Here is a 27,371-nt window from a genome sequence, read left to right as displayed (position 1 = left end):
CTAATTTGTTGCCGTTCCCAATCTTTTATTCTAGAATGATGAGGGGCTAGGACTAAGAAGAGGGCTAAAGGACTACAGACAGCAAAGGGAGGTAAGGGAAAGCTTGTGATGGGCATTAAGGAGTGAACAAAAAGCAAGGGATAGCTATGCTGTTAGCCCACGGGCCTGCCTGTCAGAATAACATGAAGCAAGAGCAGGTTTCTGAAGCCCCTAAGAAGACAGGGTATGGGAGCCCACGTTGTTAAACCGGTCATTTGCACAGACCCTGCCGTGGTTCGCGTGGGCGGTATTATTCACACAGCCAGTCAGTATGAACACCCCGACGTAACCCCTCTCTACTCCCGGGGGAAAAAAGACTCAGAGCAAAGGACAAAGGGTTACTGTGCTGTTCCCTCCCTGTAAAAGGGAATAATAATTTTGATGGATTCGGTGGGACATTTAGGGGCCGAGTCAAACTGTGTGGGTAATTGTTTTGTAAAGGTGCTAGGACTTAATTTTCAGATCTGAAATGAGAACAGGTGGTGGTTGGTGGCAGGAGTCACAATGGTTTCCATGGCAACGGGATTGGGTTTTAGTCATCTCTCCCATCCTCCACAAAACGTACTGTAGCTTTCCTCATAAGGTGCTTATTAAATACTTGTTAAATGAATGATGAGCCACTGAACGGTGTGTGCTCTTTGCAATTAAGGCTGCCGTTCTTTAGCTAGACTAAAAGCTTTTAAAGCAACAATAATTACTGTGTTTACTCATGATATTTTGCATAATTTGCATAATAACTTTAACCTGCAAATAATAAACTGTGTACTCGTTCCAGTTGAACAACCATGGCCCATATCATGTCCTCTGTCGTAGAAGAAGTAGCCCCGAAGTTTGGTTAAAATGGCTATGCGGGGAGGGGGGACAACCTGGCCTGAATTTGTGTTCTCATTTTGGCCTCAGGTCGGGCCCCTCGCCTCAGTTCTGCGCAGGCGCAGCCTTCCCCCCTCTCCCCCCGCGCCCTTCTTCCCGCTTTCAGGCAGGAACTGGCCGGCAGGCCCCAGCACCGCAAACTGAGCTAGCGGGCGTCCCGCGTTGCCCTTGGCAACCATTGAGCGGCTTCTCGCTCTCCCTTGCCCAGTCGAAACAGTAAACGGAGCTTTTATTGGCTGGCCTGGACAGCCTGGCCAATCGGAAGAGAGATTACAGGGAGGCGGCTGAGCGGGCTGTGGGGGTAGGAAGCTAGATTAGTAGCAAGACGTGAGGCTAGAACCCCGAGCGTGGTCGGTTGGAGCAGATATGTCTGCCCGGAGGCACATTGGGAATCCTGAGGTGAGGGCCAGGTCCGGACCCGAGGGCCGGAGGGGGCGGGCGCACCGGAAAAGGCGCCACGTGGGCAGGGACGAGCAGTCGGCCACTTCCGCCGCCTGGAAGGCGGGAAGTAGCCAGCGTGAGGAGGGGGCCGAGCTCAGGGCCTGGGGCGGGGCAGGCCTAGGCTCTGCGTCAGGAAGCGCCCGCGGTGACAGGCGTGCTCCCCCCCAAATGCTGACCTGACAGCAGTGTTGGAGGGTTGGAGGAGCCAAGTACGTAAAGACACAGCCCCTGCCTTCAAAGAGTTTATAGTCTAGGAGTGACACTTGCCAAACAAGTAAAAAATAAAAGACACTCCAGAAACATGGAAGGTGAAGGGGCCCATCACTTCTGAGGGTCGGGTTACAAGCAGACCAAGCCGTTGCAAAAGGAGCAAAATGGGATGCTTTCTATTGTACCTTTTACTTTATTCATCTCGTTTACCTTCCGTGCCCTTCTGCATTTATAATGTCACCCAGTATGATTTGACTCTTACCAAACAAGTTCCAGACCTACAAAGAAAACAACCAAGTCTCCACCCTTTGTGAGTTCAGTCTAGAGATGGGAACTAAACTGGAATTGAATACGATGATATTGGGGAAGATGTTAGAGGAAGATAAAACTCAGTTGAGAGAACGAGGAAGGTTCTGAAGTCGGAAGGGACTGACACATCAAAGCTGTTCACTAGTCAGGTGAAGAGCGTGCTACTTAGCCCAGCACGAACAAAGCTAAGGAGACATGAGCTCCCACCAAGCCTTTGTAGGAGTCTACAGAGGCAGGTTGAGAGAGGCCTTCTGTGCCTTCAGACCGAACACCAGTTAGTTGTAGGTCTTTCTTGGCGAATGCCTGGTGTCCAGAGAAACTGTGACATGTGCATTGGAGCGCCATGATAATAATACCTATTATTTTATGGTTTTGGTTTCTTGAGACAGGGTCTCACATGTACTGCTGGCTGTCCTGGCACTAGCTCTGTAGACCAGGCTGGCCTCGAACTCACAGAGATCTATGCCTACCTTTGACTCTTAAGTGCTGGAATTGAAGGCGCGTACTACCACCACTCAGCCTTGATAGTAAATACTACACAGTGTCGCTTCTGTTTTGGAATATAAAATATAAAATCCAACTCGTTCAAGAAGAAAAGTAGAATAGCGGTCACCAGAAATTGGGGATGGGATACAAAGAGATGCACAGACACTGGTCACAGGATGGCAAGTTAGTTAGAACTAAAAATTCTGAGGTCTGTTATACAGCAGGATGGGGTGATGACTGTCTTTACTAACCTGATTTAATAATTCCATAGTGTGTGCACATCTGTACTGTGTCCTGTAAATAAATTTAAATGTTTAATGAGATGCATGTGATGGGGTGGGAGAGGCGGCTGTAGGGTGACAGCGTCCTTCTCCCTGTTGGTCAGAACTCGAACTTTGAAGAAGTTTTGGTAGTGTGGTCAGATTTGCATGTTAGGCACAATTGCAGCCCACCATGGAGGATGGAGTTGAGAAGGCCAAGGCAAGAAGCAGAGAGACTGAGGAGGTGGCTCTGTTGGTGTGTGTCTAAACAGGGGCTAGGAAGTAGGGACAGAGTTAGGGAGACATATGGGGGTGAACCACTCCAGCAGGTATGATCACCCTCGAGAGAGGGCACTGAGATGGGTAACTTGGATGTCCAGCGGAGGAAGAGAATGTTGGGGCGGGGGTACAAACAGTTGCTGGGTTTATGGCCTTCCTTGAGTAGAGGGCAAGTTTCCAGGAATCATGAGAAAGAATGCATAATTACTTTTGGAACTAAAATGTAAGGCATGTCTAAAACTGTTTATATTCTACATTCACCTTTTGATTTTTCTTTTTCTCGCTTGAGAGTGTGGCTGAGGATAGAATTCTTGGTTGGAAACGTCAACATCTTGGAAACACTGCTCAGTGGCCCAGCAGCCAGCGTTTCTGTAGGAACCTCCAAAGCCATCTTGTTGTTTTGTGACCTGCTTCTTTCAGGCAGCCTCCCTTTATTCCTGGTGTTAGGACATTTCACGAAAAGATCCTCGCTATGGTCTGTTTTCACTCACTTTGGTAAACACCAGAAACTGGTATCTTTCTAGTTTGTTGTTTTTTTCTTGAGTTATTTTATTGTCGACTTTATTTTCTACATGTTCTTTCTTGTATTTGTTGTTTTGAGATTAGACCCATGGTTCTGATTTTTTTTCACTTTTATCTCCTGTCTATTTTTGTCTTTATGCTTTAAGAAATTTAACTTTATTTTCTAATTCTTATATTGGTTGTAATGTCTGCTGTGGTGTGTGTGGGAGGTATCTATGTGTGTGTGTGAGAGAGAGAATCACTGTGTGTGTGTATGTGAGTTCATGTGTGTGGGTATGTGGGGGGCCCTGTATGTGTATGGGTGTGTGTGTATAGGTCAGTAACCTCAGGTACTCCCCTGAGATGCTGTTCACCTTGGGTTTCTTGCTGTTGTTGTTTTGGTTTGAGACAGTCTCTCCTTGACTTGGGACTCAGCACTGAGCTAGGCTAGCTGGGAAGCGCATCCCAGGGAATGGAAGCCAGGCCCTCATGCTTGGCCAGCCATCCTTTTACTGACCAAGATGTCTATGTCTCAGACCCGCATCACTTGCAAGAGCCGGTTTTCACTGTGATGTCCCTTTTCAAAGCTTTGCAGAAAGGTGCTAACATCGTGAGAGAGGTCTGTGCCTTTCGCTGTGTTCCACAAGTAGTAAAGTCTGCACGATTTGTGCGTAGTTGGAGGCCATCTCCACACAGATGCAGGTTCCATATAGTCTAATTTGTGTCTGTGTAGAGCCGCAGTCACAGGGGAGAACTGTAGTGCCGCGGTAGCTCCTCTGCCTCTCCCACTCACACCCAGTTTCCTCTCCTGCTGCCCCTCCCAGTCCTGCCCTCATCCCTGGCAGCCACAAAGCGGTTGTCCATCTTGAGAGTGCTATTTGAATAGAATCGCCGATAGAAAAGCCAATTTCCAGCTTTTTCTACTTAGGATGATGTCCTTGAGACACATCGGGGGTGAGCGTGCGTGCAGTCGATGCCTTAGTGATGACCAGTTCCTGTAGTTTGGATATTCAGTTTGTTCACTCATTGACTCGTTCAGTCAACATAAGACGTTGTGGTTGCTTCCAGTTTGGGACTATTAGAAATAAAGATACCTGTCTTTGGGTACAGCTTTTTGTGCGGGCATTAATTTTCATTTCTGTGAGATAAGTGGGGACCCAGTGGCTGGGTTGTATGGTAAGCATATGTTTAGTTTTAATAGAAAACACCATACGATTTTCCAGAGAGGCTGTACTGTTTTCCATTCCTGTCACTAGTGAATGAGAGTCTTAGGTTCTGCAAAAACCTTGTTAACATCTGTTATTGTCATTGTTGCTACAGCTGCTCGCAGTAGGTACACAGTGTTATCTCATTGTGGGATTAAAAGAAAACCATTTGTGTGTGGAGTGCTTGTGTGCTATGGTATGTGTGTGGAGGGCAGGGGACAACCTGGAGGACTGGCTCTTCCTCACGCCGTGTGGTTGGCAGGCTTGGCACTGAGTGCCTTTACCTGTTGAGTCATCTCACCAGCCCTCATTGTGGTTTTAGTTTGGGTCTCCTGAATGGACACAAACTGGCAATCTTTTCATGCGGTTATGTTATCATCTGTCATCTAGACAACTTCTCCAGCAAAATATCTTCGTGTCTTTTCCTTTTCTTTCTTTTTCCTTTTAATTTTAAGATAGGGTCTCACAGCCAGGCAGTGGTTGCGCACACCTTCAATCCCAGCACCAGGGAGGCAGACGCAGGCGGATCTCAGTGAATTTGAGGCCAGCCTGGTCTACAAAGTGAGTTCCAGGACAGCCAGGACTATTACACAGAGAAACCCTGTCTCGAAAAACAAACAAAACAAGAAAAGATCGGGTCTCCCACTGGAGCCTGGACAAACCTTGAACTCACCTCACTTCAGCCTCAGCTTCGGGAGTACAGGCAGGGGTCTCTCCATGGGGCTTCCTGCTCTACCACTTGAGCCCTGTGTTCCCTTTTCTTGCCATTGTTGCTGACTGCATAGATACTGTTTTTTAGACAGCTGATAATAATTAGAATTTAAATTCCTTCCTGCTTTTTGATTTTCCTGGCGTTTCTGTCTGCCTTTACTTTGAGTCTACACTTCTTATGAATAATGTGTCTACAAATCATTATCACTGCTTGTAATTGTTACTATCAAATTTTATTTTTATTCTACTTTATATTTAGGAAAATTTCCTACACCACTATCACTATAATTTTTTTCATAATTATCATTTCCAAAACTTCCTCTCTACACATTTTATGTCGGGTGGCAAGGAGAGATTTATATTGTAATTTTATTTTACATAAATGTTGTATTGTACATATGGTGTTTTGACTTGCTTTTTCCCCCCACTTAACAATATGTCTTGAAGCTCTGGGTGCCAGCTGATTCCATTTCTGGTGAGGACTGCCTTCGCTTGTAGATAGCTACCTTTTATGATGTCTTCACGGTGTATGTGAGGAAAGAGGCAGTTCCCTGGTGTCTCTTTTTAAAAAGTTGTCTTGTGTTTTTTAAAAGTTTACTTTTGAAGTTGGGCATAGTGGCGCACACCTTTAATCCCAGCACTCAGGAGGCACAGGCAAGCAGATCTCTGTGAGTTTGAGGCCAGCCGGGTCCACATAGTGAGTTCCTGGGCAGTCAGGGCTACATAGTGAGACTCTGTCTTTAAAAAAAAAAATTATTTATGGGTGTAGGTGTGGTATGTGCATGTGTACATGTTCATTCCTGTGCGTGTGTGGTCAAAACTCGACATTTAGTGTCTTCCTCTGCTGCTTATTTTGTGAGACAGGGTCTCTCACTGAACCTGGAGTTCCTGGGATAAGCTCTGTTGGCTGGTCAGTGAGCTCTGGGAATCTGCCTGTCCCCATCCTGTTGCCCAAGTCTCCCACTGCTGGGGCCACAGATACATGCCATCATGCCCAGCCTTTTACGTGAGTGCTAGGAATTGGAGCTCAAGTCTCTGGCTTGCATGGCAAGCACTTTACCAACTGAGCCATCTCTCCAGCCACTGGTACTCTCTTTTTATAAGGACACTGATATTCTTAGACAAGGTAAGATGTTTTTCAGATTTAACCATCAGTTTTTGATTTATGTTTCTGAGTAGGCGATTTTAAAAGGTGATTGAGATATTGAGGTTTTTTGTTTTTCATTAAGAGGCCCGCTGATGGGGAGCTACAGATGGTGACATTTACCAAGATGGGCAAGAAATAATTGCCTCGCTCCGCGCAGTGGTGTGTCTGTGTGGGGGTGTGGTTTGGAGAGCCAGCTCCAGAGAGCTTTCACCAGCCCTTACGCAGCCACTCCTTTAGTCCATTGTGGGGATGCCGGAGGAGGCCCATTCTTTGGCCTTTTCAAGATTGTTCTTGGCTTTCCCTGGTCCTTATTCTTCAGCTGTCCTAAGTCTATCAAGTCATTTTCACCTGTTGATCTCTAGTGATATATGGCTTATTCCTCCGCCAGCCACTTAATTACTCATTCCCTAGGGTTCCGCCTTCTCTGTCACTAGCCTCTCTGTGGGTTTGAGAACTCTGGGGTTTGATTGCTGCCATTTCTCCCACTCTCTGGACTCGGCATTGTTTAAATCCTTAAGATAGTTTTTAATGAAGTCTTACTGAGGTTTTGGGAGGGAGTGAAGTTAGGTGCATCCATCCAGTTTGTTCTCTGTTCCAGTTTGTCATCATCTACAATGATTTTATGGACGTGTTTTTCTGACATGCTTGTGAGAGCATAGGGACCTTAAGTCACCTGCACTACTCTTGTCAGGCATGGTGGTTTACAGATACTTTTGAATAAATGAGCATATGTCTAAAGCTGAAAGGAGAAGCTAAGGGTAAAATTCCACCATTTGGAGATTAGAAGCCTATAAAAGGAAGTAAGTCTAAGTCTTTGAGTCACAGAGAGTCTATTGATTGAGGAGGTGGAATCCTGAAAAACACAGTAATTAGGGGGCTGACAGAGGAATGAGTCATGTATCAATGGAACGTCAGGGGAGAGAGAGATTACTGAAGCCAATTTCCATAGGAACAAGTGTGTGTGTGTTTCATTATATTCTATCATGTGGTATAAAAGGATTGAGAAAGTTCAAGGAAAAATATCCATTATATTTGGCAAGTAGATTTTTGATGTTGGGTAGCGGGCATGAGAACTACAGTCATGTAGTGCGTGACAGTAAAGTTCAGACAGTGTGGGCTTTGGCCATTGTTAGCCCTAAGAGACTTAGCAGAAGACGTGAGGGTAGGGCACTACTCCCGGTATATGTTGGTTTGTTATGAATAGTGCCCTCATTTAGTGACTTGACAGGAGCACTTCTGCCATTATCTCTTTTGGCTCTTAGCTCTGCTACATGCTTATCTCATGAAAGCGCATGTGATTTTGCAGACAGCCTGAAGTTTTCAAAAACTCCACTTACATGTGTGTCCATCAGTGCTGTCTGTTGACTGGAGCTAATAATCTCCTACCAATGTCCTTTTCCATATGGACTGGACTTTCCCACACTTGGTGGCTGAGTTCTAAGAGCAAGCGGCCAAGAGAACCACTTTTACCATTGCAGCTTAGATGTCATACCCCAGGCTCATCCGAGTCTAGAGATGAGGGAAGGCCTAGGCCCCATCTCTCAGACAGCAGACAGTAAAACCACAGTCTAATGGGATGGGAGATTTTGACTCCATCTTGAAAAATACAGTCTGCCATAGGTAGTAGCTACTGAGAAAGTAGGTATTGTTGTACATGGAGTCTTGGGCCAAGATGATTGTTTGATATTAACATAACTGGTCCAATTAAAACACCTATTTTAAAAGTTCTTCTTTGAAAAACCTATTTTAATATGTGATTACCTCAAGACCAGTATTCACCCCCCCTCCATTTGTGAATATAAAAGTAGGGTGGGTCTGAACAACATGTACAGTGTCTTTAAAAAAGAATGAAGGGTGCCAAACAGCATGTGAGGCCTATTTTGAGAGATGGGAAGTCAGAAAAGCACCTGCGGTCCAGACAGTTTGCTGCTGCTGGTGTGTTTTGTTCTGTTGTAGTGTTCCTTCAGAAAGATGCCATTGCGGACGTCTCGTTAATCTTTCTTCTCCCACATTCATATTCTCACAAATCTGTATGTCGGTATACAAAGAAGAACACTGCTAAAATTCTGTCGTGATTGTATGCCTCACACCTCGGTATCTTCACTCTGACCCATTGTTGAAAGGGCTAGTCCTCACTCCTCCATTTGAAGCCTCACTCTCCCAGTCCAGTGTTATCTATGGCCCAGGATCCCACATCCTGATGGTTATTGAGGTCTTGGGGATTACATACTCCTTTGGAAATTTGGTGGATGCCCAGGACCCTGCAGAGACAATGCACGCACACAGAATGTTTCACAGAGCTTCCTGGATTCATGGAAACTTACCAGTGAGCTCATGTGAAGACCCTGGCAGGAGTTCAGAGTCACAGTGGCTGATGGTTAAATGAGACGAAGTAGATAAAATGCTTAGTCAGATGTCAAACAACATAAGACGTGCTCACTAAAGGAGAGGAGCGGTTGTCATTCTGCTGAGTTTTCGCTTTCTTCAGCAAATAGGAACAGTTTGTTTTTCAAACATTCCCCTAAAATGGCTTTGCTATTAGAATTTATTTCCACTTGGAATACTTTTTCCATCCCTGTTATCTAGTACTCATTCTTCCAGGAAATCTGCCTTTTCAACCCAGTGTCTGGGCTATCTTTTTTTCAGACTTCTAAGAGTCTTGAATGTTGAACTACTCTTATGGTACCAGAGTGTGCTTGGGCCTTCATGTTTGTTTGTTTGTGGGTTTTTTGTTTTGTTTTGTTTTTTGTATGTGTGTTAGCATGTGTGTATTGAGTTGGGTTCTTACAGAGTGTGCATGGGCCTTCATGTTTGTTTGTTTGGTTTCTGTTTTTGTATGTGTGTTAGCATGTGTGTATTGAGTTGGGTTCTTACAAGTTGTCCTAGAACTCACATCTTCCCCCCAACCCTCCAAAGGAGCTGGGTTGCAGGTATCTGCCACTGTGCCCAGTTTCAGTGTATCTGGCAAACACTTCCTGCTGCTTTGTTAGCACAAGGTTCTCTGACAGGTCCTGAATGGTGTTCAGGGTGGAGTCCCTTTCCCAAGATGGACTATATCAGGACATAGAGCCAAATGAAGCCTTCCCTCGTGGGGTTGCTCTGTGGTCATGGTGTTCGTCAGAGCCACAGGAAAGTGACTAAGATAGTTCACCTTAAAGTGTCTTGGACACAGCTGGCCATTTCCAAAAAGCCTGTAGTAATTTACAAACACCAACTTTCTCAACTTCCTGCCCGCTCATGATGAGCTTTATTATAACTATGGATTTTTTAAATATTTATTTTAAATATGTATCAAAAGCTGCCCCTTCCACGTGAACTCTGGGCCTCTGCCCATTTGTCTGTACACATCCTTAAATCTCTCCTTTACCCCCCCCCCCCCCAAATACATAAAAACAGCACCACAGAGAGGAGAGAGGCAGGGAGAGGAAAAGGGAAAGGAAAGAGAGAGTTTACCTTGACAAGTCTCCTTCCCCACCCCCATACATTTACCTATTGTTTCTGCTTCTGCCCTTCTTACTCTCCTATAATTGCTTCCATCTAGCCCCATCAACAATGTCCTGATTTGTAAATCCAAATTTACTTTTCTGTTCTGTTAATTGACCTGGATTCTTGTTTGTCTGTTCTTGCTTGGCCTCTTGTTCTTGGATTTGACAGCCTTGTTCCATGTTGACTCCTTCCTTCTTCCTGTAAATCTTTTCTCCTAGTTTTTGTAATCTCCTTCCTTTGGCCTCTCCTGCATCCCAGCCAGGGCTCTTCCCCACCTGACTGCCAAGGTTGGGAAATGTCTTCCTAGTGCAAACTGTTTCAGAATGATTTTAGACAGTCCCCCTGGCTTCATAGCCTATATATGAATAATTCCCAAATTGTTTTTTAACCTAGTTTTCTCCTGATCTTGCTGTCCATATTGTCAGCTGGACACTTCTATTTTTGATAACCTACAAACATCCCTGCTTAATATGTCCCCAAACTTCCTACGTAATGTTTTTCCATATATGCTTCTCCTTTCACTACTTTTTCTGAGGGTTAGAGTGCTACTGCCCTCTTTTTTTATGGTGGTCCATGAGTAGCCATGTTGATTTTACATGTTAAAGATGGAGGGGCAGGCACTAGGCAGAGCTACAACCCCAGCTTCACATTGCAGAGATTTCTCGAAACCTCCTTCTCCTCCTCTGTGCTGCCACTTTTATAAGGCTTTCTGTCCCCTTAGCATGAGCTTCTAGGCTGATTTTTGTGCCTCTTCTCTTGACTATGATCATATTCTCAATATTGTGCAGATAGATCATCCCAAAATGTAAATGAGCTCTCACCACGCCTCCCCAAACCGTCACTGACTCCCAGTCCTCTCCTCTTGGGCTTCTCAAGCTCCGTACTGTCGACATCTGGGCTGGCTCTTGTCATAGGATGTTACCCAGTCTCTCTTGCCTTTTCCTAAGAAACACCAGCAACACACCACCACCACGACTCAGTTGTAACAACCCAAATGTCTCCAGACCTTGATAAATGTCCCTGGGCACAGAGCTGGCAAAATCACACCTATTGGAAACCACTGATTGACAGGACAGGAGGCAAAGTGCCTTAGGTTTTCTCGATAGAAGGTCCTCTGTGATCTGCCCCCACCCTGCCTCTCCAGTGCCATTTGTTCTCTCAGAGTCCCCAGTACTCCATGCCTTCCAGTGTTGACTAGCTTTCTTGAGATGTCACCTACACTCTGTCCTCACGTTTCCCCTGGGCTTCTCTATTATTGGGGCCTCTAGTGCCCACACGCCACTGTTTTCATTACCCACCATAACCCTCAGAACTCAGCACTCTCAGCAGCACTTCTTGACTCTTGGCCTTGTTAAGGTACTAGTCTCACGTGTCCCATCCCCCTCCGTTCCCTCTCCTTGTCACACTGACACCAAATAGCCGCAGGGAGCAAGGGGTGATGGCCAGGCCTGTTTTTATCTCTGCATTCCTCAGAGGGACCTGCGGTCTGCCAGGACCTCAGTAATAAATGTCCCTGGAATGAATGGCACTCACTAAGTGTTTGTAGAAGGAATGAACAGTCTCTCTTTAACCGGCTTCTTGTCACAGGCCTTCCACTTCCCACCATTCCAGCCTGTGTATATCATGGAAACAAAGCCAGTTGGTCAGTAGGTCAAGAGGCAGCCATCCCCAAAGCAGGAGTTTTCAGGAAGAAAGTGTAGCTCTTCCTCAGATCCTAAGGCACTCCGCTGGCAATGTAGCACACAGAGCTTACTGTCCATGCAGGTCCTAGAACGGACTAAGAAATGGAACAGAAATGAGAACTTGGGAAAGAAATCTGACATTTTTCTCCAGCGGCATATGGATTTCTCATTAGTCCATGTAAGGGAAAACCGGGGGTGGGGAGGCCTCCGCAGCTGCAGCTGCCCACACTCCCTCCCTCACCATTCTGCTGCCGCCACACCTGGTCCCCTGAGGCACCCTCACGGCTCAGCTATGTGGCCGAGGGATGGACAAATGTCCATGGTTCGGCAGAGACTAGCCTGAAATTTTTCAAAAGAAGCTTTGCTAGGAAACAAAACAAAAGTAAAAACAGGAAATAGGGTATAGAAATGATAAAAATATAGACTTGGGGGAAAAGTCCCTCAGCTGAAGCTGAAGATAAGTGAGACGTGTGTGTGTGTGTGTGTGTGTGTGTGTGTGTGTGTGTGTGTGTGCTGGACTTGCTTCCCTGTTTAATTTTTCATGATATTGTCTGCCTCTGGGAACTTGGCCTCCAGTTTCTCTCTGTGTCTGCGTGCTGTTCTTTCTCTTAAGAACTGTCTCCGTCTTCATCTAGGGAAGGTGTTGGAGCTGGCCTTGTCCCTTGCTCTTCTAGGCAGCCATCACTGGTCACAACAGGAAGCCAGTTTTCCACCATATTTCTGGGGCTCAGTCAGCTCAGTGATTGCAAACACTAGCAGCGGATCCGTGCTCAGTGTTCATAATAAAGGTTTTACTTGCCTGGTGTGAAATGAAAAACACAGACAACGTCATTGGCTTTTTAATAACATGAAGGAACTGACCTTTTTACCCTGAGGGCTCTTTTTTTTTTTTTTTTTTTTTTAACCTTTTAGGTAATTGAAATAGCAGATGGTGGGGCTGGTGTATAGTGGTATAGTTTGGTTGCCTAGCATATGAGAGGCCCTGGGTTTGATCCTCAGTGTTAAAAAAAAAATAGCAGATAGATTATGTATTATGCCATTTAAAAATTAATTTAATTAAAAAACAAATATACTTACCTAAAAAATAAAATGGCAAGTGGAAGTTGTGAGGATTTTATGTACTTACTTGGCAAAATTTTTAAAAATTAAAATGGATAATTCTCTGTAGGTACCCCCAGTTTTGTTTTGTTGTTGTTGTTTTTTTAATTTCACTGTGTATGTGCACAGATGGGTGCATGTAGTGTTAAGGCCATAGGACAACCTTCCGGAGTTGGTCCTCTCCTTCTGCCATGTGGGTCTTAGGGATGAATGCAGGTTGTCGGGGTTGGTAGAAAGCACCTTTACCCACCAAGTCATCGCTCTGGTCATACTGCCCTCAGTTTTTAAAAATTCTTCTTGGTCTCTGATTGCATAAATCATAGAAATGCTAGGCTGTTTCTGTGCTTTGTAGGCCATTCTGAAAGGTGTGATTTATTTCATAGTCCCTCCCAACAGCATGCTTGTCCCTCGCTGTTAGCTAAGGCAAGTGATCCAGTCTTTCTAAGTTTGACTTTCTCCCTTAGGAGTAGGTAGTATAGTTCAGTCCTCAGACACATAATTAGCAACTTAGCATGTACTGGGTCCCACAAACATGAGCAATGCATTGTCCCTGTCTTCAGGAAAATCCCAAACTAGAGGAGAAGATCTAATTGTGGAGGATGGGATGGGGTTCCATATTCTGCAGGCCAGGAGGAGAGTGTCTCTTTCTGCCTCAGGCAGCTTCAGGGTAGACAAAAGTTTTGCCAAAGAGAAGTTGAGGAAAAGCACTCTTGGCAGTTATCTGCCTGAGCTGGTGATGTTAGGAGGGACAGTCCCCACCCATGCAACATGGGATTGGGTGCAGGAGATGAAGGTCAGAGGGTCCCTGTCCAGAACACATGCTTTTCATATCCGTAGACTAGAAACAGGTCAGCGCAGACGCTCTTTATTCTGAGCTTGCCCTTCCTTACTGGCTTCTGCGTTCACCTTGGGGATTTACTATGGGGGATTGTCTGCACTTGGATTCCAAGGGTTAACTACCAGAACATAGCACAACACACGCAAATCTGACCTGGACATCTCTGCCGACCGTAAGCTCACCCCGAGCCCACATGAGCCTCAGCTGCCACAGAGCAGATGCCATGGCAGTGACATCTGTGGAGCCCCAGAGAGCCTGCCAGCATCTGGAGCATCTGGATCCCGCCTGCCACACTGTAGGGAGCTGTGGATAAGATCTAGGAGTGTCCAGAGGAGATGGCCCTGAAGCCGTCATAAAAGGAATGACATTAAAAAGGGAACTGCATAGTACTTCATTGGAAGATAACCTTCCTAAGGTATTTTTTTTCCTTAGCACACAGCACTCTGAGATTATTTTGATAAAATGTGGAAATGTTTTAATAGGAACAAGGTAACTACCTCCACTGGAGGAAATGTACTGCGAGCCCTTTCTGTAAGGGCTCTGACCCTCTGAACCTCGTTTGTCACTAGAACCTGAAATTTCAGCGTGTGTTCCTCTTCCCACCACAGCCCTCATGGTAACCCCTTCCTTGTGAATTGTCTTCTGTTGTAGTACCTGACCAGGCGGATACCACAGAACCCAAGGTATCAACATATCAAGTCAAGACTGGATACTGGTAAGTCACAATCAGAAACAGAATTGTAAAAATCTAATAGCTATTGATAGACAGGAAAGAGCCCATCAAACTGGGGTCAACCATAGCTGGAAGTTTCTTATTGTCTTGCCTGATGTCTTGAAAGCTGTTTTTCTTGTTACCAGTAAAATTTCGCACTCACGTAATTTCAGTTATTGTTGCTTACCCCATTAAAATCATCTAAATCAAGAAAAGGAAATCATCAGAATGGAAGCCAATGTTGAATAAGTTACAGGCCTGATGCTGAGTAAATACCAGGAGGTCACAGTCCCATTTTGGAGCACCTTAAGTGTACTCCATCAAACTGACAGCAATAGATTATACATGTGCGTGTTTGTTCAGTCCCGTGTTTGCACAGTGCTGACTGCATGTAAAAGTGTGGACTCCGCTAGATAGGAGGATGGCTGTGGGTTGTGGCTTTTGCAATTAGAGCACCGAGACTCAAGTGGAGGCTGACTGGCTTGAGAGGAACTAAAATGCCAGCCGAGAGTGAATTAGAGCTGCCCCTAGGTGAAAGCAGTTGCAAGAGAACCTTGCTAATTTCCATACTGTCCGAATCTCTCCCGAGTTCTGCTGATGCTGATGCCCAGATCTCAGTGGCTCTGCAGTCTTGTGAGGTTTGAGTTGCTTGTTTCTGTTCTCTTCAGCCTTTCCCTCGCAGTTCAGAATTTCTCTGCGGTGTCTGAAGCCACCTGAGGAGAGTGAAGGGGGTGGTCCCCTCCGTCTAAATCTTCTTCCCTTTCTCCAGTCGCCTTCAGAATCATGCTCTTCCATTTTGCATTTCCTAACTAGCATAGATACAAATGTTTTCAGTACCAGATTTGCATGTACTATTTCTTTGATGCATCTCCATGCTACACGGATATTTATTATTGCAAATATTTTGTGTGTTAGGCAAATGAAAATGTTATTACTGTTCCAGAGGAGAAAATCATGACCTGGAGATTTTGTAATTTACTCAGATTTCAGTGAAGGAGATAAAAGCTAGGGTCTTTGACAGGGTGAGGAAGTCAGCACTGGAGAGTGGGTCCCAAGCCTGATGGTCTGGCTCTTAGACTTTTTGTCCTGTGTACCACCCCTACCCCCACCCCCAGTGTTTCTTCTGCCACAGTATCCTCAACAACTCCAGCTTCCCCTCAATAGCAAGTCATCCATCTTTCTGGAAGACTCACAGTGCTATAGTGTTGTAAGGGGCTCGTCTCTTTTGTTAAAAACCACTGTAAATAAATGAATTTCAGTCAAAATCTTTTTACCTCTGTACGTTTTTGTGCTACGGATCCCTGAGTGTCTTGGAACAGGCCATGTAGATCAGACAAACGAGCCTTGAACTCACAGCGGTCTACCCATTACTAGAAATTAAAATTTTGTCTTTTAAAGGAATGGGAGTATAGCTCAGTGGTAGAGTGCAGGTCTAGCATTTGCTAGGCCTTGGGTTCTATTTCTTGTACCACAATAAATAAGCAAAATTTAAGAGCCCAGGTTTATTTCGGATATCTAGATTTATCTATACCTTCATAAAGTTTTTCTCATGGAAAAAAGTAGGAATTTGAACCACCCCTGTCTATCTCTTCAGTTTAATCCATAACAAAAATTTGACTGAATAATGGCATCTGAAATTAATTTAAATTTTTAATGTAATACATAGCATCTGATTTTGTCGTGCATATTAAATGCCAGAATTCTTTTATATCCCATGAGTTTTAAATTGCTTTTTGTTAATTAAGCTTTTTATTTTGAAATAATTGTGGATGCAGATGCATTTGTAAGAAACAAGATGGAAATTCTGCATACTCTTTGCTAGTTTCTCCCCGCCTGCACTATTGCTATGGTGATAACAGCATCGACATGTGCAGCCAGGCTATGGGCTACTGCCGTCCTCACAAAGATTCCCATGTGGTCCTTTAGTAGCCCTGCCTCCTTCCCACTCCCATCCCTCTCTAATCTTCACAACTGCTAATTTTTCCAGTCTGTCATCCTGTCATTGTCTTTTCTGAGCGCTACATCTGTGGAGCTGTACGGCGTGCAGCATTGCGGATTGTGCTCTGCTAGTCTTCTGTTTCTTTTCCTTGCTTTTATCCGTGCTGATCCCTGGCGGGGGAGGGGAGAGTAAACACGGGGCCTTACACTTGCTACACTGCTGCTCTACCACAGAGCCATGCGTGTCCAGCCTGGGTGGATATTTTTCACTGGGCAGAATTCTCTGGAGCTTCAAGTTAGTTGTGGGTAGCAGCAGTGTGTTCTTTGTGTTATTGCCTAGTATTCCCTGGTATGGCTGTACTTGGCTTAATCACTTGCTAGTTGAAGGAAATTAGCACTGTTTCCAATTGGGGGATAGTTACAAAACAAAAATAAAATAAAAAATAAAGTGTTGTAGGCATTCATTTACAGGTTATTTTTGTGTATGAGCAAGTCTTAGTGATTTTTTTTTTTTTTTTTTTTTTGCTTAGGGAAATTGCTAGGTCATAGTTTATAGTTTGGTTTGAGTCGGTTTGTTTTGTCTCTTTTTGAGACAGAGTCTCATGTGGCCCAGACTAGCCGCAGACTCCTTTTATAACCAAGACGGGCCTTGAACTCCTGATTTTCCTGCCTTTGCCTCCTGGTTGTAAGAAACTGTCAAACTATTTTCCAAAGTGGCTATACCATTTAACATTCCCACCAGTAGGAGATACATGACCATTTTCTCCACATCTTCACCTGTATTTGGCGGCGGCGCCATCTTTTACTTTTCCCGAACTGATAAGGTTTGTAGTGGTAGTATAGCATTACAGTTACACTCACCGGCTAGCAAATGAGGGCTCTTTTGTTTGCATGTGCTTCTTTTCTGTCTGCCTGCTTGGCTGAAATGCCTATGCTGACCAGGTTACTTGCATTTTTGCCATTGAATTTCCAGTTTCTTCTGGATTCTAGACACTCACCCTTTGCAAGAGGCATGGTTTATAAGTATCCTTTCTCCATCTGTAGCTTGTCTTTTCCTCCTCCTGGCAATCTTTGAAGAAAAAAAACTTTTTATCTTAATGAGTTTCGCTTTTATCTGTTTCCTTTTAGTAATCATATTTCCAATCATCCACTTTAAGAACTCCTGACCTAAACTATATCCCAGAGACGCTTTCTGTCACAATTTTTTTTCCTTAAAGTTTTTAGGTTTTACATTTAAGTCCATGATACATTTTGAACTGCTTTCATGTAGGGAGGGCTGACTGAGATGAAGATTAGCTTCATAATTTAGGGTCTCTGACTGCTCTGGCATCTTCATCTGAGTCAACAGTCAGGAGAATATTTATACGGGTTTATTTACAGGTCCGTGTTTTGTCCCCGTGATCTGTCTGTATAGCCTTTTGCCAATACCACAGTCTTGATTAATGTGGCTAGAATTGATTAGCCTCATTATTCCCATTCTGTTTTCTTTACAAAATTATATTAACTAGTCTAATTTCTTTGCTTTTCCATATAAATTTTAGAATAATTTTCTTTACATTTGTCAAAGGGCTGATTTTTGTTTTATTTTGTTTTGTTTTGGGTTTTTTGAGACAGAGTTTCTCTGTGTAACAGCTCTAGCTGTTCTGCAACACTTTGTAGACCAGACTGTCCTCGAATACAGAGATCCACCTGCCTCTGCCTGCCGAGTGCTGGGATTAAAGGCGTGCGCCACCACACTGCAAAAAGGCTGGTTTTTAATAGGAATTATTTATCAATTTGTAGAGAACATCTTGACTATGTTGAGAACTACTGGTCTTTTCTGTTTCTGTGAATATGCCTATTCTGACCATTCATGTACGTGGAGTTGTATGTGGCCTGTTGTGTCTGTTCCCTTTGACATAGTGTAATGTATCAAGGTTTATCCATGCCACAGCGTATGTCAGTACTTCATTCCTTCTTATTGCCAAGGGATGGTCTATTGTACAAGTATTCTGTTTGCTTCTCTGCTCAGCAGTTGCTGGACATTTAGATTACTTATACTCTTTGGGCATGGTATGTCTAAGAACATTACATATACAAGTTTTTCTGTACATATGTTTCTAGTTCTCTTGGATATTGAGGACTTGAATTACTGGTTATACGATACTTTTTTTTTTCTGAGAACATGCCAAACTTTTCTAACCAAACCACACCAGCTTACCTTGCCATCCGCAATGCAAGAGGGCTGTGTCCCCTCCACATCTTCACCATTGCTTTGTCCACCATCATGGGCATGAAGTATCTTCTTGTGATTTTAATTTGTATGTTTCTAATGACTAATGATGATGATGAACGCCTTTTTTTTTGCGCTTATTGGCACTTGTTTATTTTCTATGGAAAAATGTCTATTCGGATCATTTGTTCATTTTAAAACTGGTTATTTTTCTACATTTTAAGTTCTTTTGTTTATTCTGGATACTAGACTCTTAACAGAAATATGATTTTCAGATGTATGTTCCTATGCTGTGGTTTGTCTGGGGTTTTTGTGGGACTTAGCTGGAGGAATAAATTACATCTACCCATCTTTCCTAGAAGCAAAAGTCTTTCAAACTAGTTTTGTAATAGCTTTTGGAAGAACCAAGCGTGCCTTATTGCTTCAAACTCCCAAGTACTTTATAGTCAGTGTGGGAGAAAAATCCTCTTCTAGCATTTGGCTTGTGTGTGTGTTTCACATTTAGCCATCAATCAACTTCAGGGAGAGATCTTTAATGTTTACATTTACATGTATTTTTGTGACTTAGCTCCCTGATGTTCAAACCCTGTGGGTTACAGGCTAAGATGTACAGCCTGTCAGCCTTTGGGGGCTTTCAAGGTCTATGGGAGCCCTAAACGCATCATTTTGCCCAAAGGTTAACATTGCTGTAGGTGAAAACGTTGAGGAGTCCTGCTTAAAAAAACACTAGAGGAAACCTTAGAGCCCAAGCTGCAGGGAGAAGGGCTCACCTGAGCACAGGGAGAAGGGCTCACCTGAGCACAGGGAGAAGGGCTCACCTGAGCACAGGGAGAAGGGCTCACCTGAGCACAGGGAGAAGGGCTCACCTGAGCACAGGGAGAAGGGCTCACCTGAGCACAGGGAGAAGGGCTCACCTGAGCACAGGGAGAAGGGCTCACCTGAGCACAGGGAGAAGGGCTCACCTGAGCACAGGGAGAAGGGCTCACCTGAGCAGAGGGAGAAGGGCTCACTGAGCACAGGGAGAAGGGCTCACTGAGCACAGGGAGAAGGGCTCACTGAGCACAGTGTGTGTTTAAGCTCTGTAGCCACAGCTGTGGAAAAGGGCAGACTGAGTGGGCAGCTCCCATGTCCAGGCTAACTAGGTGAGCCTTTATTCTTTTCTTATCTTCTGGAGTCTGACCTCTTCCTCCTGAAGGAGGCTGTTTGGTCTCTGCTCCTGACTCCAGTTCTCGAGGAGACCTGCGTCCTGCAGTACAGCTGTGGCTGACAACAGGGCTATGCTGAACTTTCAGTATTTCCTTTGTTTCAGAGGTACCTAGGTATATCTCTTCAGCCCCTCCCATTGCCAGAATATGCCTGGAGTGGGCTGGCTTCGAGTTACTTTGCTCAGTCCCAGCAGCAGGACCCTGTGTGTTGCAAGCACCCTCTCTGGGTTTCTGTTCTGCAGCTCTGCTTCCTTAGGGCCACTCTCTAAACTGCCCGGCTCTTCCTGGGCTAGTCTCATCTCTCGTGGTCGCTGCATTGTTGTCTCCCTTCTATTTTCAGTCTAACTCTTGTTTCTTTAGCTTCCCTCCTCCACTTGGTCTTTTCTAGCATGATTTCTTTATTTTTGTGAATGTCACCTTCCTTTTGTTACATCTGTACAACTCATCACTTCCTTTCTCTCTCTTAGTCACTCTTTTCACTGATGATTCACTAATAGTTTTGATCTTAAGCACTCAAGCTCATTACAGGCTACGTGCGCTTCATTTTCATTTGGTATTTGATTTGTCTTTTACGTCAAAGGAAGGAATGTATGTGAAAGGCTTTTACAAACCAGAAAGCTGTAGACCCACGTATAACTGATCTGGGTTAACAAAGGACCACTGTGCCTCTTTTCACGCTTCCTGCTCCTTCTGAGCTAAAAGAACTTCTCCATAGAGGAGGGAAATATTGAAGAAAAAAATAAAGCCGTGGAGCTGTCTCTTAGCAACTGAATTCCTGCCTTATAAATCTTGCCCTCTCTAGATTACTGCTGCTCAGAATCATTTGCTTTTGTTACATGCTCAGTACAAATAACGTTATTAAATTATAGGAACACAATGGGGGAAAAAATCAAAGCAGTGAGTCACTCCGTGAATCGATTGTACTCTGTCTTTGCACGGGGCTACTGATAGAATTGAGTTGTTTCTTTCTCTTGATTCAAATTGTAGAACTCTTGTTAGATATCTTTCATTGCAACTTCAGTGGTAAACAAGGTAGAAACTAAATATCACCTTAGGCATCTTTTAGGCTGCCTAAGTCGATGGCTCCTATGTGTACTCTGTCGTGTAATTGTGTATCATTAAAGTTGCACATCATCTAAAGGAAATCAGGAGATCGGATATATATGAAACGCAAGGCAAATCAGCATGTGATGATTTACATTACAAAATAACTTTCTCTAAGGACTTTTCAAATGGTAGAGTTTTGTAGTATGTTTATCCAGCTAATGTCTTTTTAGTGTCTCCTACACTAGAACAGAGGAATAAAGATTTTATGTGTGGATGTGCACAGATAAATAGCCCTGGGCTTTCTGTAGAAGACGGTAGATAAGGCAGTCTAGTCAGTGATATATGCTTTGTTAGAGGCAAGCTGCTTGCTGTAGGAGTGAGGGGAGGGAAAGGCCACACTTCCTGCGAGGAAGCCCGTGCAGGAACTAGAAAATGAAGGCTGGCAGAGCACAAGGTTAGCCATGGAAAGTCAGCAAGCTGCTGGCATCTTCCCTCCTAGAGCTGGGAACTCAAATCCAGTATTGGGCAGTGGACAGCCGCTCAGCTTTTATTTTGCTTCATTTGGTTTTTTAATTAGTCTGATTTAGGAAAATTTGGCAATAATACTGGATTTCAAAAAGTCTTAAAAGATTAGCTCTCTGATAGCTTGTCAGGCTACTTTGGTATAAAAAGACATGCTTATATATAAATGGCCTATGAAGTTTGTCCATTTCCAGTCATTTTGTTGCAATTAGATGTATTAAGACAAAGTCCCTATTTGACACACCACTATAAAATGCATGATAAAATGTCACTTTTCATACTTATTCAAACCATTTACAAGGGGCCCGGGGAGTCTTCCTATTGTCTCCGTCTGCAGCTGAAGCAGAGTAGACACCCTCTGCTCTTTCTCCTCCATACCGGGGGAAGAGTGAATGTCTATAAAGAAAACAGCCTTTTGTTACTCATCCTCTTAGATTTGGTCATAATTTTGCCAAGTATTTGTAGAAACAAACGCAAGAGGTTTTTGGTTTTCTGCCTTCAGTATGAAAAGCAAAGGTGGCGGCGAAGCCCTTGCTCTGCCGGAGGCCTGCTGCTATAAGACAAGGTGCTGTGCAAACCCACAGGAAGTGTGGGTAGTGCAGAGATTAATTTTCAGGGCGGGCTATCGCTTAGTGATAGAGCACTTACTTAGTACATCTGTGGCCGTAGATTCAATCCCCAGCACTGCAGAAATTTAAAAAAATTCATATATAACATTCATATATAAATTTTAGATACTTTGTTAATATAAACAGTATTAGTTGTGACTACAATATTTTAATAAGAGATTAAGTCAGTGGAGCTGGCTGTTGTTTTCCATTCCTCAGGAAATTTGTAGCATCAAAATGATCCTGTGCTCAAAGAAGGAACACAAGTTACAAAGCATTTCAAACCACAGGAGGACTTGATTGTCACTTAAGGTAGACTCCTTGCATAGCATGCAGGAAGCCTGGGGCTCAGTCTCCACTACCAGTTACAATAAAACAGCAGTGGAAAAGCCAGGTGGTTCTGTGAACCGTACTAGAAACTGGGAGGGTGGGAATGCTAATCCTCGAATAATTGGTGAGCTGCTGCATTGCTGGGCAAATTGATGAGGGTTCTTTTTTTTCCCTCCCAGTCTTCTGACTAAATCGCCTGAAGCTCCCCCTAAACCTAAAGAAACCTAAAGAAACTGCCGCTCCAGCCACACACGGTATAGGAGACACAGGAAGGGACCTGTCACTGGGGCTCGTGTGTCGAGTGTTTTAAGAATAAGTCTGTAAGATGCTGAACAGCAAACCTCGGTTTGTTGACTGGCAAGTCCTCACTTGTCTCAGAGCTGCAGTAGGGAGAGGGTGGGGATCAGAAGAATTGATGGTCTCTGCTGTGGAATTCCTGGGTCAGTTTGCAGGTCAAAGGCTTGTTTTAGACATTTAAGGAGTATTGGCTCTTTCTTTCTCTCCCTCTGTATATCCTCCCCACAAAAGGAGGAAGAAAGCTTTGACCCAAGAAAGAAAAACCCAAAGCTCTTAAAACACATTGTATTTGGCTCTTGTCTGCTTCTTGGGGACCTGGGAGGGTCTTCTGAAACATAGGCAGGGCCCCTTGAGCTGGCTTCAAGCCTCCTTAACAGCCCCGATTTCTCTCTCAGATTCTGGAAGGATACCATCTGAGTTTAGGGGTGCACTGCACCCTTCCTATCCTGATAGTGTGTGTCCTAAGATAAAAACAGACAAAAGTAACAATAATAACTAAAAATAAACCTAAAATAGCGAGTGTTTATTCTATGCTGAATTCATGGTAAATTTTTAATAACAAATTAAGTATGGTTTTATTTTGAAAATACATTTGGTGGTTTAAAATGGGACTTTTTTTTCTCTCAGTCTCTGACACAAACATGAAGAAAGTTCAGAATTACTGTCATTCATTAAAACCGTTACTTTGATCTGAAGTCAGGCTGAATCTCAAGGTCTAAAGAGTAGCAAAACTGTAGAAATGAGAAATTATTTTTAATGTTTTTCTTTTACCATGTTTAGGTGTAAGATAGAACTTGCCATGTTGAATCAAATCAAATTGCAGCACACTCAGTTTAAAAAATAATAATAGCCCTGGCTTGAAAGCTAGAATTTAATTCATTTGGAAACCAAATGATCATGGACTGGTTTTAAAGCATGAAAATGCTCCAAACCACCTTGGCTAGGGCTGAGTACTGTAGAACCAGACCATAAAACACGAGGGCCGGGCGTGCTCCGTGGCGCACACCAGCACACCAAGTCCGTGGTGGATACTGGTGCCCAGATTGTGTGGTCTGGTTCAGGCTGCAGCATCAGCATGAATAGTGGAATACACGGTGCGGGGAGGGGAAGCCACAGAGACAAAGTGGAGTGGAAAGAGTTGCTTGGGCAGCCACAGAGGCAGATTTTAGACACTCAATGATGATTGCTTCTTTCTTCGTTTTCCCCTGTATGTCTAACCACAAAAGGCTTTGGGGGATATGAGGAGGAAGAAACCTCTGACTCTAAAAGGGTAATACAGGGGGATGAAGGCTGTAAACGCTCATCTGTATTGCCTGAGACTGGGCACTGGTTGGGACAGTACGCCTGGACCAGAGCAGTTAACACCCTGGACCAGAGCATTTCCCTGGTTCGTTTCTTTAGCTGATGCCGCATAATCTACAGGGCTGTTTACCACACGTGGCTCATTTGCCTGTTGTCCCGCGTTCTCTGGTGACAGGACAGAGGAACTGGGGGTGCTCACTCTCAGCCTGATTTCACGATGATACCCATTTCCCAACAGTAAAGCATATCTAAGACGTGTCTTCTCTTTCTAGGTAACAGTATGACCAAATACATTGAGAAGCTAGAAGAGATTAAAAAAAGTGAGTACCACTCTTGATGGCTTGGGAGAAATGATGGAACTCTGTAGTCATCTGTCAGCTGGCCGCCACACTCTACAGCTGCCATGCGTGGAGGGCTGTGGGGGTCAGGTGAGCCTTCTGGTGCTTGGAGACACCAGGTACCCCCGTATCTGCTCAAAGTCCATCCTGTAGGAAATTTTCATGTTAGAACCCAGGCTTCTGGTTCCGTCATACTGCAGTGGTTCTGGTCTTTTATTCTAGTGCTCAGTAATCTTATTTGGTCCATACCTGAGATAGGGTAATACATAGCTCTATTCATAATGGTCTTATAAGTATTCATTGGCGAATGTTCGTGAAGGACTAGGAGGTCTGGGGAAGCCGACTTGTCCTCAGTGCTCCACATTAGCCATTCATTGCAGTCTGTTTTCTTTTAATTAAAAACCATATTTCATGCAGATCCCTTTAGAAGCTAATCTTCTGCAGAGCTATCTGGCTGGTAACTGAATGCATTGCCCTCACAGAGAATCGTTGTTTTTTTAATCTGTATCCAAAACCAGTCGATAGGAAATGTACATGCTGAGGCCAGAATTAAAGAAGATGTTTTCTAGAGAAGTCAGGGCCAGGGTATTTGGCTGATAGGAAGAGGCTCTCTTACCCAGCTCAGGATTTGACTCTGCGAATATGCATCTTCTTGGGAAAGAAATTACAATTCTGAAATACATCAGAACTTTTTTTTTTTTGACACAACAGACCTTTTTAAGTTAAAAAGATGGTGTCCCATTTGAATTGTGCTGTATAGGGAAACCCACAGTAGATGCGGCCTTGGGGCAGCTTTCTACCCTCTTTATTTGCTGCAGCCGACTAGAAGACCCAGGTCTATAGACATCCTAGATTATATATTCAATATTAAATAATAAATACAATGTCACCAGATCATTCTTTTTCATTTTGCATGGTGTCAGTTATCTATCTTAATATATACATGTTAAATTTCTGAACTATGAACGAAATCTTGTTCACTCACCTATACTGCTGTCGTTCTCAGCACATGGCCTGCTTCAGTTTGGGTCTGTGGCCTCTTTTAGCTCCCTTCCATTTGAAGCGAGGTGTCAGCTCACATGTCCATACCAGGATCTAGTCCGTTCAGATCATCTAAACCTTACTTTAAACATTTATTAAGAGTACAATGTGGCTTCCAGAGCCTCTAAACTTTAATAGAGACTATCTCCCGCATAGAACCGTTCTTGGAACTGAATCCTTGAACATATTCCTTCCTTCCTTCCTTAGAAGTCGTGGGCTTCCTCTCGCCTCCATCTATGCTTTGTGCTCATCCCCAAAGAAACACTTTAGACTCTGGTTTGGTGCCTGCATTTCAGAAGCTGCCCCGCCCCACTTTCTGTTGCAAGTGTTCTCTCGGTCTGCGTGGAAGAGAACGCTGCTTTGTCTCTTGTCATCCTAGACCCAGCTCTCTGCTGGCCTCACCTCAGATGCCACGTCTGTCTGTGAAGTCACAAACCTTGTTCTGTTACTTTCTTTTATCTGTCTTCCTCTGTAAGTTCAACCTCCTTTTCTTTGCTAATAGCACATTCTAACAGAGCCCTGGAAATGCAGAAGTCCTTTGTGAGCTGAACATTCTTTGCACTGTACCTGGGGAAAGCGATGCTCTCTGCTATTGACCACCGACAAAGCCTATTCTTGGGACCTGGGGGTTAGATGACACCAGTTGGACCTAGTGTGAGACATCCTAGATAGTCAGGTCTCTGTCCTGCCAGTAACTCAAGAGAGGCCAACTCAGCCCCTGGACTCACTGGAGAAGCCAAGCTTGACAGTGTGTCTGAGCTGGGATAGTCTGTCTCCTGCAGAGTCCGAGAGGAGCCCAAGTAGTAGAAGCTCCATTCTTAAAGCTGTGTTCGCTCTTGCGAGGACAGACGGACAAAGTTGTCCAATTCGTCTTTTTTTATACAACTTAAAACTCCACATAAGACTTTGGCTTGATCTTTTATCTCTGAGCAATAATGTCAGAAAGTCCTACGGATGGCTCTCCTCCTAAACCAGAACCAGGTATGTTGTGCCCAGGCTGCAATATGTGGTGGGTTCCGAGGGCTTGTCCAAAAGATATTCTACATGCTACAGCAAAGCTTGCTATTTGTGTGGTACCATCTCTGTTTAGCCACAGGGGATTTTAGTGTGCACATGTTTAACTTACAGGTATTTCAAGCTATGTAACAATACCAAAGAAATACCAATGGATAGATGTCAAAATACAAGCTCTTTGAAAGCTATTGGCTTTTTTATTGTCTAATTTATCGCTATTTTAGTTTACAAAAAATTTCTTTAGGTGGGCAGGCTGGTGTTGAGGGCACTACTATAGCAGTTCCCTTGTTCTTGGGAGGGCCCTACTAAGCCTGCTGGGGTGTGCAGCCAGGCACATTTATTAACTTACTTTATTCAGTAGAAGCTACTCTAAGAACTTTCTAGAAATAATAATTTACTTGCCAAATTGCTCTCTTCAAGACATTTTAAAACAGAGTTTTAATTCCCTGCAAGAAAGAGCTGTAATATATTTAACAGATGGTTAGTTTTTAAGGTATTATTATTTCCTGACTCTAATTATTAAAATATTTGGTAAATCAAGCTTAGATTAACCTCCAAAGTAACCATCCAGTTTGTGATGAGTTTTTTGGGGAATTCATGGAACTGATTAGTAACACCAAGTAAATAATCTTAAACACCTTTAATCCTTTCCTTTGTTGCTAGGAGTCTTGATGTATGAGACATTCTGTGAAGGCCGTGGCAATTATCCAGCTAACCTTTAGTAATTCTTAAATAATGAGGCAGTCTTTAAGGAGCCCTGGGCACCAGTATAAAAACCATGAACAGGAAGGAAGGATAAAGGCGGGCAGAGTTCAACAATGCAAGCTTTAAAATTAGCATCATTGTTAGAAAATTTTCAGGAAGTGAGCTTCTGGGGAGAATCTTCAGAGCAGATATTGGAAAGTGAGATTGTCTGGTTTTTAATGTTTGTCCGATGTGTTCTGAAGATATCTTTTTCTTTGTGTGAAGACAAGATCTTGCTATTCTTTCAGGCTGGTCTTGATCTTGGGAACTCCTGTCTCTGCCTCCCAGTTACTGGGATTACAGAATGTTCTAGCATGCCTGACTCATACAAAGAGCTATTGATGGTCAGTGGTGGTGCACATCTTCAGTACCAGCACTCACAAGGCAAAAGCAGGCAGATCTCTGAGTTCGAGGCCAGCCTGGTCTACAGAACGAGTTCCAGGACAGCCAGGGCTACACAGAGAAACCCTGTCTCAAAAAACAAAAACCAAAAACAGCA

The 27,371-nt window shown here is 44.0% G+C and overlaps 1 protein-coding gene across 3 annotated transcripts in view; it reads left to right on the top strand.

Annotated features, from left to right (window-relative positions):
* The first annotated feature begins 1,236 nt into the window (after nucleotides 1–1,236).
* Nucleotides 1,237–27,371, top strand: part of Cep41 (centrosomal protein 41) — a 41,068-nt gene continuing 14,933 nt past the window's right edge. The window contains exons 1-3 of one of the 3 annotated variants that reach the window (XM_041675578.1): nucleotides 1,237–1,308; nucleotides 14,214–14,277; nucleotides 24,008–24,055. In XM_041675578.1, the coding sequence (XP_041531512.1) occupies nucleotides 1,276–1,308; nucleotides 14,214–14,277; nucleotides 24,008–24,055 (145 nt within the window). In that variant the 5' untranslated portion in view covers nucleotides 1,237–1,275. Of the gene's footprint in view, nucleotides 1,309–14,213; nucleotides 14,278–22,025; nucleotides 22,119–24,007; nucleotides 24,056–27,371 lie in introns of those variants that run through there. The other 2 variants (XM_041675580.1, XM_041675579.1) reach the window with 2 other exon arrangements.

The sequence above is a fragment of the Microtus oregoni genome, unplaced genomic scaffold (genome assembly GCF_018167655.1).
Source record: "Microtus oregoni isolate MIOR12 unplaced genomic scaffold, Mior012 000026F_ref0000081, whole genome shotgun sequence".
Taxonomy (NCBI): Eukaryota; Metazoa; Chordata; class Mammalia; order Rodentia; family Cricetidae; genus Microtus; species Microtus oregoni.
Note: the sequence above shows the minus strand (reverse complement) of the source record. Positions and strands in the feature narration are given on the sequence as shown.